The 13,254-nt window shown below is 42.1% G+C and overlaps 1 protein-coding gene across 1 annotated transcript in view; it reads right to left on the reverse strand.

Annotated features, from left to right (window-relative positions):
• Nucleotides 1-773: 773 nt before the first annotated feature.
• The window catches only part of LOC110040683 (symplekin-like), a 28,824-nt gene continuing 16,343 nt past the window's right edge, over nucleotides 774-13,254 (reverse strand). Inside the window, exons 24-38 of the mRNA XM_089291752.1 lie at nucleotides 12,956-13,145; nucleotides 12,307-12,388; nucleotides 11,691-11,873; nucleotides 11,316-11,391; nucleotides 10,906-10,999; nucleotides 10,381-10,450; nucleotides 9,951-10,059; nucleotides 8,158-8,349; nucleotides 5,804-5,905; nucleotides 4,886-4,995; nucleotides 4,595-4,672; nucleotides 4,460-4,507; nucleotides 3,798-3,866; nucleotides 3,199-3,258; nucleotides 774-2,679 (exon numbers count right to left, since the gene is read on the reverse strand). Coding sequence (XP_089147878.1) covers nucleotides 2,395-2,679; nucleotides 3,199-3,258; nucleotides 3,798-3,866; nucleotides 4,460-4,507; nucleotides 4,595-4,672; nucleotides 4,886-4,995; nucleotides 5,804-5,905; nucleotides 8,158-8,349; nucleotides 9,951-10,059; nucleotides 10,381-10,450; nucleotides 10,906-10,999; nucleotides 11,316-11,391; nucleotides 11,691-11,873; nucleotides 12,307-12,388; nucleotides 12,956-13,145 — 1,748 coding nt within the window. The 3' untranslated portion in view covers nucleotides 774-2,394. The remainder of the gene's footprint in view (nucleotides 2,680-3,198; nucleotides 3,259-3,797; nucleotides 3,867-4,459; nucleotides 4,508-4,594; nucleotides 4,673-4,885; nucleotides 4,996-5,803; nucleotides 5,906-8,157; nucleotides 8,350-9,950; nucleotides 10,060-10,380; nucleotides 10,451-10,905; nucleotides 11,000-11,315; nucleotides 11,392-11,690; nucleotides 11,874-12,306; nucleotides 12,389-12,955; nucleotides 13,146-13,254) is intronic.

Below are 13,254 nucleotides of genomic sequence, written 5' to 3' on the forward strand. Positions count from 1 at the left end.
CGCGTCGCGCCCCAACTAACTGAACGCCTGGAAAAGGCTAATAATGGTTTGCATAATCGAGGCCCTAACATGCAGTGCACTTTCATTTTGAAGCTATTTTAACTCATTATGAAATGATTAGGTGTAAAACAAACTTTTCTGGTACGAGATTGCTTCTTGGACAAAATTTCGGTGGATGTCTTCTCTTAGGCCCTGTCCCTGTCTGATTTTCTTCCCGGAACTTTTCAATTTCCCGTTTTGAGCACGTCTGCCTCAAAATAAGCCGAACTGATGTTTGACATTGATCGCTTCTTTCGCAGGTCTCTTTTCGACCTTTTCTATAGGTAATGCAATCTCGTTCCAAAGCTTCTCATTTTAAGATGATTTTTGTCGGCTAATAGTTACCAAAAGAAACAGAAGGCTTTGGGGTCGAGTAGGTCTGTGAGGTTTTCAGCTCAGATGGTAGTATCACGAGCGCTTAAGAAGGATTAAAACCCGCGCTATGATTGGCTACTCGAGTGCGGGAGAAGGGACTTTCTCTTCCGCTTGGGATTGCCCGCCATACCCCGCAAGGAAACGGTGTCCCGAATGACATATTATAAATCATTGATCATACAACCTTGCTCGATCAAGATGGCCTCGATCTTAATTTGCGTGTTTACGGTCCTCAGGTGCGTCTCAGTCCATAAACGCGTTGTTTTGGGGGAATATTCCCAAGTTGTCCTTCACGATCACCTTCGACGAATAATTGTTAAGTATTGCTGCTAACTGAAGAAACTTACAAACACAATAGCTTTGAGGCTGATGCGTATATTTCATTGCTCTTTTAGAAGTTACAAACCAGAGAGCCTGTACATTAACTTACAAAACCACATGCTTACAATATACAACGATATCCTCTTAAAGAAATTCAACCTTTGCGTTGAATTAAAAAGGACGTGACTAGAATCACTGTCACACATTTCCAGTATTTCTCTCCAGTTTCCACACAATGGTTTGGCCAGTTCGGTGTGGTTTCGTCACCTTAGCGCTTTTCATGTAACATATCAGACACGAGAGGCAGTGTTTCATCGGGAAATCCAAATACCGAGAAGAGAGTTGAAAATACGACGCGCAGCGGAGTGTTTTTGGCGAAATTCGAGGTGTTTGGATAGCCGATGAAACACTGTGTCGAGTGTTTGATATATTTTCTCAATCGAAACAAAAACTAAGGAGTAAACGGAGAAATAAAATCGTCAAAATCTATGCTAATTAAGACCGGGTATCTAAACCTCCTTCACGGTTGTGAATTTCTCTGTTTTGACTTGATGAATTATTCACAGGTTTGAGAATGTCAATTGACAATCACAGGAAGAAATGGTCGTGATCCTCTTCGTTTTTGGCAGACTCCCGTGATAACAAGTCACCTGCTGGAATTGGTTTTTCGCCTATAGTGAACATACATCCCTATGCAGAACCCCTTCACATAACCTTGTTAGTCTTATTAGTAGGATTAGAAAGTTTGAGACCATTCACGGATGCTTAACCCTTTGAATAGCAAACTTTCGCCAAAAATACCGTTTTTAACCGTTTAGTCAGGTTTTTTAGCTGCCATGACGCTAAATAAGCCTAAGTTTCGTTAAGAAAGCTTTTTTTTACTAAAAGGAGAGATTTTTGGAGGATTAGGTACAAAAGTGAGCAAAATTTCAATGCCGGGCATGCGCATAAGCCAAAATTTGGACTCTTTCTTTTTTTTTGCCATTAACCGTTCTTAATTTTGTTTCAGTGTTTCCCCTTTCCTTTCTGTTTTTCTCGGCCCTTTTACACTGGCTACCTTTTGCATTGTATGTTCTTTCTGGCTGCCGTGAAAAGTTGGATGTTAACTACGGGCGAAGCCTAGAAAATGGACCTTGATCAATCATAGGCGTAGTGGACCATTTTACCACCGTTTTTGCACCAAAACTGATAACGTTGTTTTTCGATTTGCGACGTCGGAATGTCGTCGATCTCTAAACCTGACCATTGTGCGGAAAGGCTCAGCCTAGTACTACTATCTGCTTATCAAGAATATCTGATGACACTTAAATTAATGACGTCACAAGTGGTACAAAGAGCACGACCATTAATTACGCATGCGTGGTTGGTATTCAAAGGGTTAATTGCGAGGTTTTATGGCGACCCCAGAGTAGTGACTGTTAAGAAGATGGAAGCATTTTAAGATTTATACGCGGGATGGTGAAGTGACGCAAAGATTGACGCGAAGACTGACGTCTCTCTACTAAGGCTGGTCACACGAAAGTTCGGTTTCAACGAATTCTCCTCGCCCCGCGAATCACGGTTTCTTCTTGGAGATGCAGGAAAACTTGACTTAGGTATTCGTAGTCTTCCTGCACGACAAGGTTAACTCAACTTCGCATGCCATCTAACCATCGACTTTCAGTTTATTTCTCCTTCACTTGCACTCTCCTCGCCAGTGCTTTTCTCCCGTTTCTTCCGCGGTGACCTGGAGCGAGAGCGTGATCTGCGCGACTTTCGTTTGTCTTTCAGCGATTCTCTCGAGTGCGATCGTGTCTGCTTCGGAGATCTGTCGTCTTTCGTCGACTCGTCGTCGTCTTCAGGGTCGATCTGTTCCTTGTCTGGTTTTTCCACTTTAGGTTTCTTCTCGTCCTTTTTTCCGTCCTTTTCTAAGATCTGAAGAAGCGATCTCGGAATATGTGCTCGCTGGGAAATGGCAAAACAACACACGTTTTAGACCATTATTCTGTTAGATACATACTGGTCTTAAAAAATTACGAAAAGTCCTCTCAATGTATGGGGAAACGATTTTCTTGATCTGTTTACGGCCAAGAACAAATATTTAAAGGGATCTTCGCACATTGATATCTTCTACTACTTGACTGTTTGCATTAAACAATTAGATTATGAGCTCGAGATTTCCATCGCGCGGTGATTGCGCCCTCGTCAACCTCGTCGTATAGAAATCGAGAGCGAATAACCTATTTGTTTTAGTATAAACCCACTAGTCGTTCAAAACTTTATCTAAATCCTTTTCACAGACCCTTCAAAAACGCAAAGAAGCGGCCACCAGCGCACACTGCTACGCTACTGACCAACTACAACAGAATAGACAGTGAGTAGCGTAGCCAATCAGAGAACGCCGGTAGATTTCTACTAAAGTATAATAAGCGCGTCCTCCAAAACAGGCCCACGTGGGAACGCAAATAAATTCATGGAGCTTACCTGGTGAGGAGTGAACGACTGAACATGCGCAACCAGGTTCTCTTTGAGTTCTGGACATATCTGAATAATTATAAACATAATTAACATAATTACCATAATTGTGGAAGCAGGTCTCCAGGCTGTTTTGGCAAAACAACAAGAAAAGTCATTTAAATAAGCCGTTTATTCCGTCGTCATAGACCCTTTTCATAAATGGCTGTCAATTTAAAGTTCTTTTGTTTGTATTTAAATTAGCCTCACTAACTCGTTTGGGAGTAAAATTCTTTTGAATTATCAACTCAAAAACGAGGTTAGTCAGGCTAATTTTAATACTTACAAAAGAATTTATAATTGGCAGCCATTTATGAAGAGTCTATAGCTTAGTTAAAATTAACTCAACGGAGCACTCAACTTGAGGAGAGGACGAAAACTTACTTTGTGTTTTCGGGTGGAGTTTCTTTCGATATGAATACATTAGCGATGATAATTGAAAGGAATATTGTCTTGATGTATCAACAACTGAATTCTTGTAACTGACATTAAAAGAAATGTCTGACCGAGGGCAGGAAGAATTCATATCACGAACTTTAGGTGGGAGTTTTTCTCATCGATGTGGTTACCTCAAACACGCTTTCCAGCTGTCGAGAAGGAAGTTGCAGAAGAACCGAGAAGGACTGGGGCTTGGTCATCTATAAAGCGAAACAAGGAATGAAATGAAATGATATATAATTGCATCCCAAGTATGTGATCGGGGGGATGAGGGTTTTAGTTGCTCGTACAATTCTTTACTATTAACAGGGGCCGCTGATTGTAGGTAAAACACGATAAAATACACTAGAAAAGAACAAAACAAAGACAGAGGTTTTGTAAACGGAGACTGCATCTCCTCAAAAGAGAATACAGTCTGTACGGTTGGATAAAGGAAATGGTAGGTAAAGTCTGCATACGAGCCAAGGGGCCCATTGGGCCGGAGCTTATCCCGGTTTTTGAACCATGAAACAACTAGGAGTATTTCTATTCCCCCCTGGATGGGATTCCAGTCCATCGCGGGGTTACCTCCAGCATTAAGTTCGCCGGTTCCCATTTATACACCTGGGTGAAGAGAGGTACTGTGAGAGTTAAGTGTCTTGCCCAAGAACAGAACACAATGTCCCCGGCCAGGGCTCGAACCCTCAGCGCTCTATCCGGAGACGAGCGCACTAACCATGAGGCCACCGCGCCTTCAGAAAGGAAATCGTGTTACACGTAATTGAATGGAATAATTCTGCGACCCGAATGTTACCTGACAACACTTGACAAATCCCTGCCAAACTTTGGGCTGTTTCCAGACCTGAAAGACAAACAGAAAAACAGTCAATCAAGGCCACCAAGTCTTGCTATGATAATTCAGTTCACTTCGTGTACAGAATTTACTCACCTGCTTGGTGATCAATTTGGCAAGTATGTTCATGACAAAGCCAACCAGTCGAGGACATATGCTTAGAGACTGGATCACCTGCCGAGTAAAATGAAACGCGATATAATTTCTCTTCTGAAGTGTTCTACATCTCTCCTCCGCAGAGTTCGAAACGTTCGCTATAGAAAGCCGCTGTGCCAGGTGAGTGCAGGCGCAAAGTCGAACCCTGCGCCTGCACTCACCAAAAAAAAAAACCCTTTGAGCCTCTGCGGAGGATAGAGGTGTTCTAATGAGAGCAGAGGTGAAAATTACCGTTCTCATGAACAGGGTAGGGAGAGGATTCATTTCCATCAGCTGATGAAGAACCACTGCTAACACCTCCTGAGTGTAAATGGTCTTCTCTGCGAAACACAGGCTGCTGGCTGAGTATGGGAAAAAGGGAAAACAGAAAATGATTAGCACAAAACAGTCTCCTGGCTGGCACGAATGATAGTCTATGTATGTATCCACACCATGTCCGTGTCATTAGTTCAGTAAAGCCATCTCCAAGTTACCTTGTGCCTCTGTGTTAAAACGAGTCTTCGTGCGAAACCATTCACATGAAAATGTGTTCCGCCTACAGGTTCATTTTCATGCAAATCAAACTCATTTTCATATGAAAGGTTTTGCACGAAAACCCATTTTGAAACCGAGGCACAAGATAAATGGAATATCAGGGCCGAATCTTGTAACACGCAAGAGGAACGTATTGTGGAACAGTACACTGGAGCCCAGATCACTCACGGCCAAGAGGAAAGAGACCTCGTGATCACTTTTCGACGTCAAACAGAGTAAGATTTCGGTCCAAGATGAGTGGAGCAGCAGAATGTATTCTTGGTTGCTTGCTTACCATTGCATTTACCACATTACAAATCGTATTCACGTCTCTCGGTGGTTCCGAGCGGCAGAGCATGCAGTCCGTATACCTTTTAAAACTGCAATCAAGTTCAAGTTCCTATAAGATACGGATACTCTTGTTATTCACGCTTGGGTCATGTATCCATGGAAAAACGAGGATCTAATCATAGCGTGCGGACAGGAAAAGCGAGGTAAATAAGATGTTTATTGCATATCTCGCTACAAAGAAAAGACAACTTCTAAAGTCAAGCGCGCGGGAAGACGGCCGTACAACAGCCAGCAAAATAGACCAATCGCAGCAAGTGTACCAATGGACACAGAGACTTAGCTTACCTTTCATAACAGACTTCATGTCACTCTTAGCCTCGATTTGATGAAGAGCGACCAGGAGTTCAGACGGACTGAGGGGACTGGTGGCTGATACCTTCGAGTCACCTGAGGAAGGAAGAAAATAGAAAATTAGCTTCCCGTTACTGAGAACTTAAAGCTGCTCAAGGGGGTTTTCTTCACAGGAAATTAATAGGGAGCTTTCGCAAACCACAACGGCGACGCCGACTTTAACGTCACCAAACAAAAGGTTTAATGAGCAGAACAATGTTTTCGCATGTGCGTTTTGAATCTTGGTACATCTCATATCCTTCCTCTGCAAAACAGGAACGTGAAATGACCAAGTCCTACGTATTTTGGAGAACGCGATTGAACCGCAGTGGCTAATGTTAATTATTATATGGCTTTGGCTTGTGGCCGATATAACGCGCGCTCTGATTGGTTAATTGTCACTGAATTGTAGGGCATTATTCTCCCGTAATGCCCACGGGCCGATTACGGATTATGCAAATTAGGAAGAGCCCGGTTCTGAAAATTCAAGCGCATTGAAGCGATGAAAGCCGATTAAAATCAGTACGAGAATAGCAGTAGCTAAAAGTTTAGAGATATTTCTTTAATAAAATTTATATAGATGACTCACCAGTCGGTAACCTTGGCGGACACTAGTGAAAAACAATCAAAGTTTGCCTAGTCTTAAGTAAAGCTAAAATCGCTAAGTAAAAAACACCATCGGCAGATCTGCCATACATCCTGAGCAGAACACCACAAAGAAACTTATAAGTTATCATCTTAGTCACAGCAATTACCGAAGTATTGAACTCCGTCAAAGTTCTCGTCAAATAGATTCCCTCGCTTTGACACAAGCAAGTGTAAATCAGCTTCCAGGATCATCAGATGTAAACAATCGGGTGGTTTCTGTCGGTAGCAGTGTTTCTGATAACTGCAGACGTTCACAAGGCTTGAAATGTTCATCCATAAATCCCAGAATGAAGAAGGCGAAGATATGTTGTCGAAAGCGAATGCGAAGATCGAGTTAAGCTTATTTTGAGCAGTGCATTCTGAAGCATTAGTATCTTCTTTCACCGAAAGACGGTTGGTTTGGACAATTTTGAAGCACTTGCTGTCTTTTCTATATGCGTTGACGTTTCGCCCCAAAAGTCGGAAAAACTTCTCCATCAACTTGTGGTACCACGATACTAAAATACGTTTTTGAGGCTGTGACAGTGACTTTTCCGTAAAGAAATGAGTGTTTTTAACGGAATACGTAATACAGTGGTGAAATTCACTGACTATGTAGTTTTGCCCTAGGTTTGAGACGATGAATGAATCGGTAGACGCGCGCATCGCCGGATGTAAATTGACGACTTCCGCTCGAATGATTTTTCTCTTTATTGATATGATGAGCCATATAATAAACAACTTAATAACCTCGACCGTTCGGTCGTTACGGGAAAATCTCAAACCTCGGCCTACTGTATTGACCTCGCTATCGCTCGGTCAATACGGCAAGGCCTCAGTTTGAGATTTTCCCGTAACGACCTCACTCTCGGTTATTAAGTAGTTAGTATCTTCCTTTGGAATTGGATGCTGCCATCACATATTTAGCCTGAGCAAGTTTTTAGACCGATAGGCGTCCTGAGCAGATCTACGCAGTTGCGACATTCGAAGGAAAAATATAATTCCATTTTTTTATAAGGCGTCGTCATTTGTAAAGCTCCCTAATATTGCACGACGAACGGAAAAAAACGTCAAGTCAGGATGAGAGCAAGGCCTACAGAAGTGTCACTTTCAGTTTCGAGAAATACTCAGAAGACAAGAACAATTTTCATTTCTTATTCAATCAAGGTATTGTCCCAGCAACAAGGTATTGAACAACATAAGTTACCAGTCGTAACGAGTTTGTGAAGATAATGTATCGAGCGTTCGGCCTTTGTTGGGGCAAGGCATGTGGAAGTACTCTTTAAGCAATGACCGCGGCGACTCCGAGGACAACGCAATTGTCTTGACTTGTTCAGCACGCCTACTGGTCCCAGAACTTGCTCAAGCTAAATATGTATCGCCAGTGTTCAGTTCCAAATGAAAATATGAACTTAGTCATTTCACGTTGTTGTTTGCAGAGGACGGCAAAGAAATGTACAAAGATTTATGACGCACGTGCACAGCCATTGTTTTGCACATTAATAAGCCTTTTGTTTGTTGGCATTCTCGTTGCCGTCGTGGTTTCCTTAAGGTCCCTAATTCACGTTGCAAACCAGCTTGTTCGATAATAACCACAGGCTCAAGAAACCTTCGGAAACCGCATTCCGAGCTATGAAGCGACAAACATTTACCACAGTGCAAATGATAAGCAATACACTTACTATGAAAGCATCCCAGCAGTCTATTAAACACTTCCTTGACCACACTGGGTGACTGCTTGATCAGCTTAGGCAGTACAGCGATGATTTCCTGTTTCTTCAGACCAGTGAGTACAGGGATCAAGAACCGTACGTCTGATACACGCTTGTGGTAGAGCTCCTTGACTCGCTTAACCAGCTCTGCTGTGGGTACCGCTGGAAACAGAAAAGAAAAGAGCCTGTATAAACATTTAGGAAATCGCCCGAAGAAAATATGCGCGCTGACTGATTGGTTCTCTGTGTTTCTATCGACTGATAGAGTTTGGGAGGGTTCAAGAAAGCTGTGGAAACACTCGCCTTTCGGCATTTCTCGTTCTCCCAAACTTCCACTCCTGTTTCTATTTAAACAATAGAGTGCTTTTGTCGAGGAACTATCGGCTGTTAGTTGCCCCGCGGAAATTTGATGTTCTTAAAACAAATATGCTAGTTTTAAGAACATCAAATTTCCAAGGGGCAACTATCAGACCGATAGTTCCGAGCTATAAACACTCTATTGTCTTTATTGTTCACCACTGAATTTTCTTCCGCGAGCCAGTTCAAAAATCATATTGAATTACTTTCAACTTTTTTAGATGAAAGCCGTGAAAGCCAAATGTAAAATTTAAAACGGAAAATAAACAAAACCCACTTAACACAATTTCATTTGTTAAGTTTTTTTTATAAGCTCGCTTGTTTACAGAAAATTTTTCACGGACGAGTACTATCCATCCGGGTATTTTCCTCGTACGGGCACTATGGGCTGATAGTGTCTCTCCGCGGATGAACACTATCGCGTCACGTGATCAATTTAAACAAATAAGAATCGGAGAAAATTTAGTGGTGAACTATAAATACCTCTTACTAACCGAGTTCGAGGTCCGTATTGTAAGTTACGGATCGAGTTTTTTCCTCTTCGATTTATGGCACAAGCGCGAAGCGCGCGGGCCATAAATCGAATGAGAAAAAAAAGAGGATCCGTAACTTACAGTACGGACCGAGAAGACGAGGTTAGTAAGATATTTATTATATCTCTACTGTGTGCCTGACGGGTTCGGAAACGATTTCTATTCACGCGGACTCGGAAAGGCTTCAAATTTCTGACGCACCTCAAAAGCAAAACGAGTCAGTTTGAAATTGTGTCTAAGTCTTTAGCAAGCTTTATTACACAAGTTAGAGTATAAGAAAGTTTTAAACTTCCACTTGCTATGAAAGTCAAGAATACTTGGCGATAAATCACGAAACAGTTTGGCAACAAAACCAACTTTAAATTTTTGGCGGGCCGTGCAGGAGAAGTATGGCCCGCTAAATTGACCAATCACAGCGCGCGTACTCGAGATTTCTAACGCGTGTGCGCCCTCGTCAACTATCGCGCATAGAAATCAAGAGCGAATAATTTAATTGTTTTAGTATAAGTCTACTACTCGTTCAAAACTTTATGTAAATCCTCTCCACAGACACTTCGAAAACGCCAAGAAGCGGCCGTCATTTTGTTAACAAGGGTACACTGCTACGCTGCTCACTATCTATCACAGAATAGATAGTGAGTAGCCAATCAGAGAACGGCATTCGCGATAGAGCGCTAGTAGATTTATACTCGATAGACACACGGTACATGTTTTCTATTTCTTAAATGTCTCTCAATGGCGAGTTTGATTCACCAGCCCCATACAGGTACTGTTCCTAAAGCGTTCACTTCATAAACTGAGAAAGCACTGCTTGTATTTCCGTATTATGTTTGCAATTGTAAGATATCGGACCTAAAAAATACAGCACAGTACCTTTGTCAGTGATAATGTTAAGAATCCTAGCTATAAGTGTTTCAGCGCCTGTAGGACAGTTCTCTACCAACTGCAAGAGCTCAGGTGACGCCATACCGATTGCACGAACCTGAGACAAAATAGAGAAGCAGAACTGTAGGTCCGCAGCGCGTGTAAATGAAAATGAGAGAATAAGAAGTAACACTGGCCTTAAGATAAACCGAATATCGTTTTAATGAACAAGGTATCGGCTCTTAAAGAAACAATGGGATTATTCTCAGTCAAAACTGTTACAACTTTGAGTAACACTCTACTTAAGTAGTGAGCGAAATTGTCGGATTTGGGTTAGAAAAAGGCAACCGCAATTGCCAAGTGCTGTCCCATTTTGACCTTATTGAATGAAAAATCTTAGGCCTGCTATTAGCTACTTAAAAATTGGCAGTATACTTACAGGGTGTTCAAGATGTCTAAGAATGATTCTTTTTATGACCTGCGAGGAAGCTGTGTACACTTTAGCCAATCTGGGGAGAACAGAGGACAAGCACAGAGAGGAGTTAGTGAACTGTATATTAAGTCACACACCAAACAGTTATGCTACTCTAGAACTGCGAATGTTTTGGTCAGAGGGAGTACTGAGACTAGGCTACCATAGATATATTAAGAGGGCTTACTCGACGGCCGTCATGGTGGTGCATAGATGGTGAAAACCAGTATGGCGACAGTAAACAAAGTCTTTCACTTACCGAAAAGCTATTTTCCCAGTACTTAACTCCCCATGAACATCGTTCTGGCTTTCAAATTTAACCAGCTTGTTCTATTTTATCTGTCCTACAAAGGCTAATATTTGGTGGTTGTCGAGAATGAAGACAGTGTTATCACTAACAACCATTTTATGAACACTTGTATAGTTATCACAATTGCGCTGTTAATGCAAGTACAAAGGAGGAAGGATGAGGACTTTTGGTGATAAACTTACTCGTGAAATAGTTTATGATTTTGTGGAAGCAGTGCAAGATATAAATAAAGACAAAGTTTAATCGTGTCATCTGTCCACTCGCCAGGAGCCACTTCTGTAAACAAAAGAGAAAATAATGATAATTGAGAATGTGATAACCGTTTGCGACCTTCCAGTTAACAACTCCCAAATAATAGAGACGTTCCCAGCGTTAAAACATAAACTTTCACGAGTCAATACCGTTATGCAACCATCAGTAGAAATGTAAAAGAACTCCGGCGTGGCTGACACCATCAAAGAGTCATCCCCATAAAATAAGGATAACGGTGAACACCCACACAACTTGCTCTACCTGCGACACACTGGTATTCAAATGTAGGGAGATTATGATAGACAATAAGCATCTAATGTGCGTTTGTTGCGAGCTGTACCTATATCAGGGTCCAGTCCCTCTGGGGCAGGCGGGTGGTCAGCTAACAACTGTTGTAAAGAACTCAACGCGTATTTCTGAAATTCAGAACCAACCAAGGAAAATTTAATAACAAATAAACTAACAATCTAAAACGACAGGCACCAGAACTGCCAGACATGTCATTATCGTTCCTGCGGACTCTGTTGCACGCGCCAGAGACTCTGCTGTACTTCATTTTTCTAACTCTCTCCACGGCTTTTGCAAATGTAATGAAACATTGTCTCTCGTGTTTGATTTATCACATGAAGCGACGCCGATGTTTTGTGTAAAAAATTCTGAAGAAAAGAGGATTGCTATAAACAAACAACTCTGTCAGACCAGAAATATCTTTTACCTCAATGGATTCCGCTAGTTCCGGCCGCGTGTGAAGTTTCTTAGCCGAGTGTATGGCTTGTACCCGCACCTGTTCTTTCTCGTTTGTGGTCAGCTCCAGAAGAGTTTGTAGCAATTGTTGCTGGGTTGCTGGTCGTTTTAAGATTAGTTCCCTTAGGGTAGAAAATCCAACTAGAAGACGCTCCTGCAAATAATAAACCCAGGGTTGTAAAGGTCATAAGGTAGGCAAAGCCAAGTGGCCCATCAGGCCGGAGCTTATCTCTTTTCTATAGAAAGAAGCGAATAGCAATATTTCTACTCTTCCCTGGATGGGATGCTAGTCCGTCGCAGGGTTACCCCCAGCATTAAATTCGCCGGTTCCCATTTACGCACCTGGGTGGAGAGAGGAACTGTGAGAGTAAAGTGTCTTACCCAAGAACACAACGGAATGTCCCCGGGCGAGGACCGCTCGATCCGGAGACGAGCGCACTAACCACGAGGCCACCGCGCCTCCTAATAAACTGGCCATTAATTAGGAAACAACATATTAGTTTGTATATCTTGAAAACGTTAACCGTAGCTTTCTAAGTTTGTCGTTTGATTACGCATCGATCAGCTCTCTTGACTTCACAACTCACCAAATCTTCGCAGTACATTCTGACAGCCATGACAGCCCCGTCTGTTAGTGACGGTATGTCCAGCAGAATACGAGAAAACAACCTGAAACAGAAGACAAACAACGACAGGAAGCTTTACTTAAATCCAGGAATACACCATTATAGCAATATACCAGTAAAACTTCAAGTATTCGTTATAACAACTAGTACTACATTTACATCTAACAGCTTTCATTTGAATGGCCACAGACTTAGCTTTTAGAGTGGTTTTCACTCGAGTGTCGAAAATTAATTGGTTTTGTATTGCTACGCTACACGATTGGTTCAAAAAAACCGCGCCACTTTTTCATCCAATCAGACGCAAACAAAAACCAATCGTGACTCGCTTACACACGTTTTCCCGCGTTTCTACTTAGCTACGTGTATCTGCTTTGAGTTTTGATTGGTTCATTGGGTTGTCTGTGTCTTTTGTGATTGGCTAGAGTGATTACTTTGGTTTCGGTTTTACGACACTCAATTGAAAACTGCGTTATTCACAGGCGTTAATTAAAGGTTAGAACCACCTTATGCAGCATAATGAAGAGTACCACATGAAAATACTACTCCATAGTTTTCATTTGAATAAGACATTGTGTGACTGAGAGTGGAAGTATCAAGACAAGACCCTTACTTGTCTTTGGGGTCCAGCTTGGCGTACAATCCGTCCATCAGATGGAGAATACAATCGCTGTATGATTGTCGTAACTCGCTATCTTCTCCCGGCATTTCAGTGCCTTCCGATGCTCCGTATTCTTGATACAGCCATGACATTAACAGTTCGTAACGAGGCCTGATATCTTCTAGAATAAACTCTTGAAGAACTGCAGTGGCATAGAACAAAGAAACACGTAAGTTAACGATCAACCGGTAGCAAGCAATGGTAAGAGGGGAAGGAGGTTTGGAAAGAGCTTCCAGGCTTCCAGGGAGCAA

This window comes from Orbicella faveolata, unplaced genomic scaffold (assembly GCF_042242905.1).
Source record: "Orbicella faveolata isolate gen_17 unplaced genomic scaffold, um_ofav_v1 contig_24, whole genome shotgun sequence".
Taxonomy (NCBI): domain Eukaryota; kingdom Metazoa; phylum Cnidaria; class Anthozoa; order Scleractinia; family Merulinidae; genus Orbicella; species Orbicella faveolata.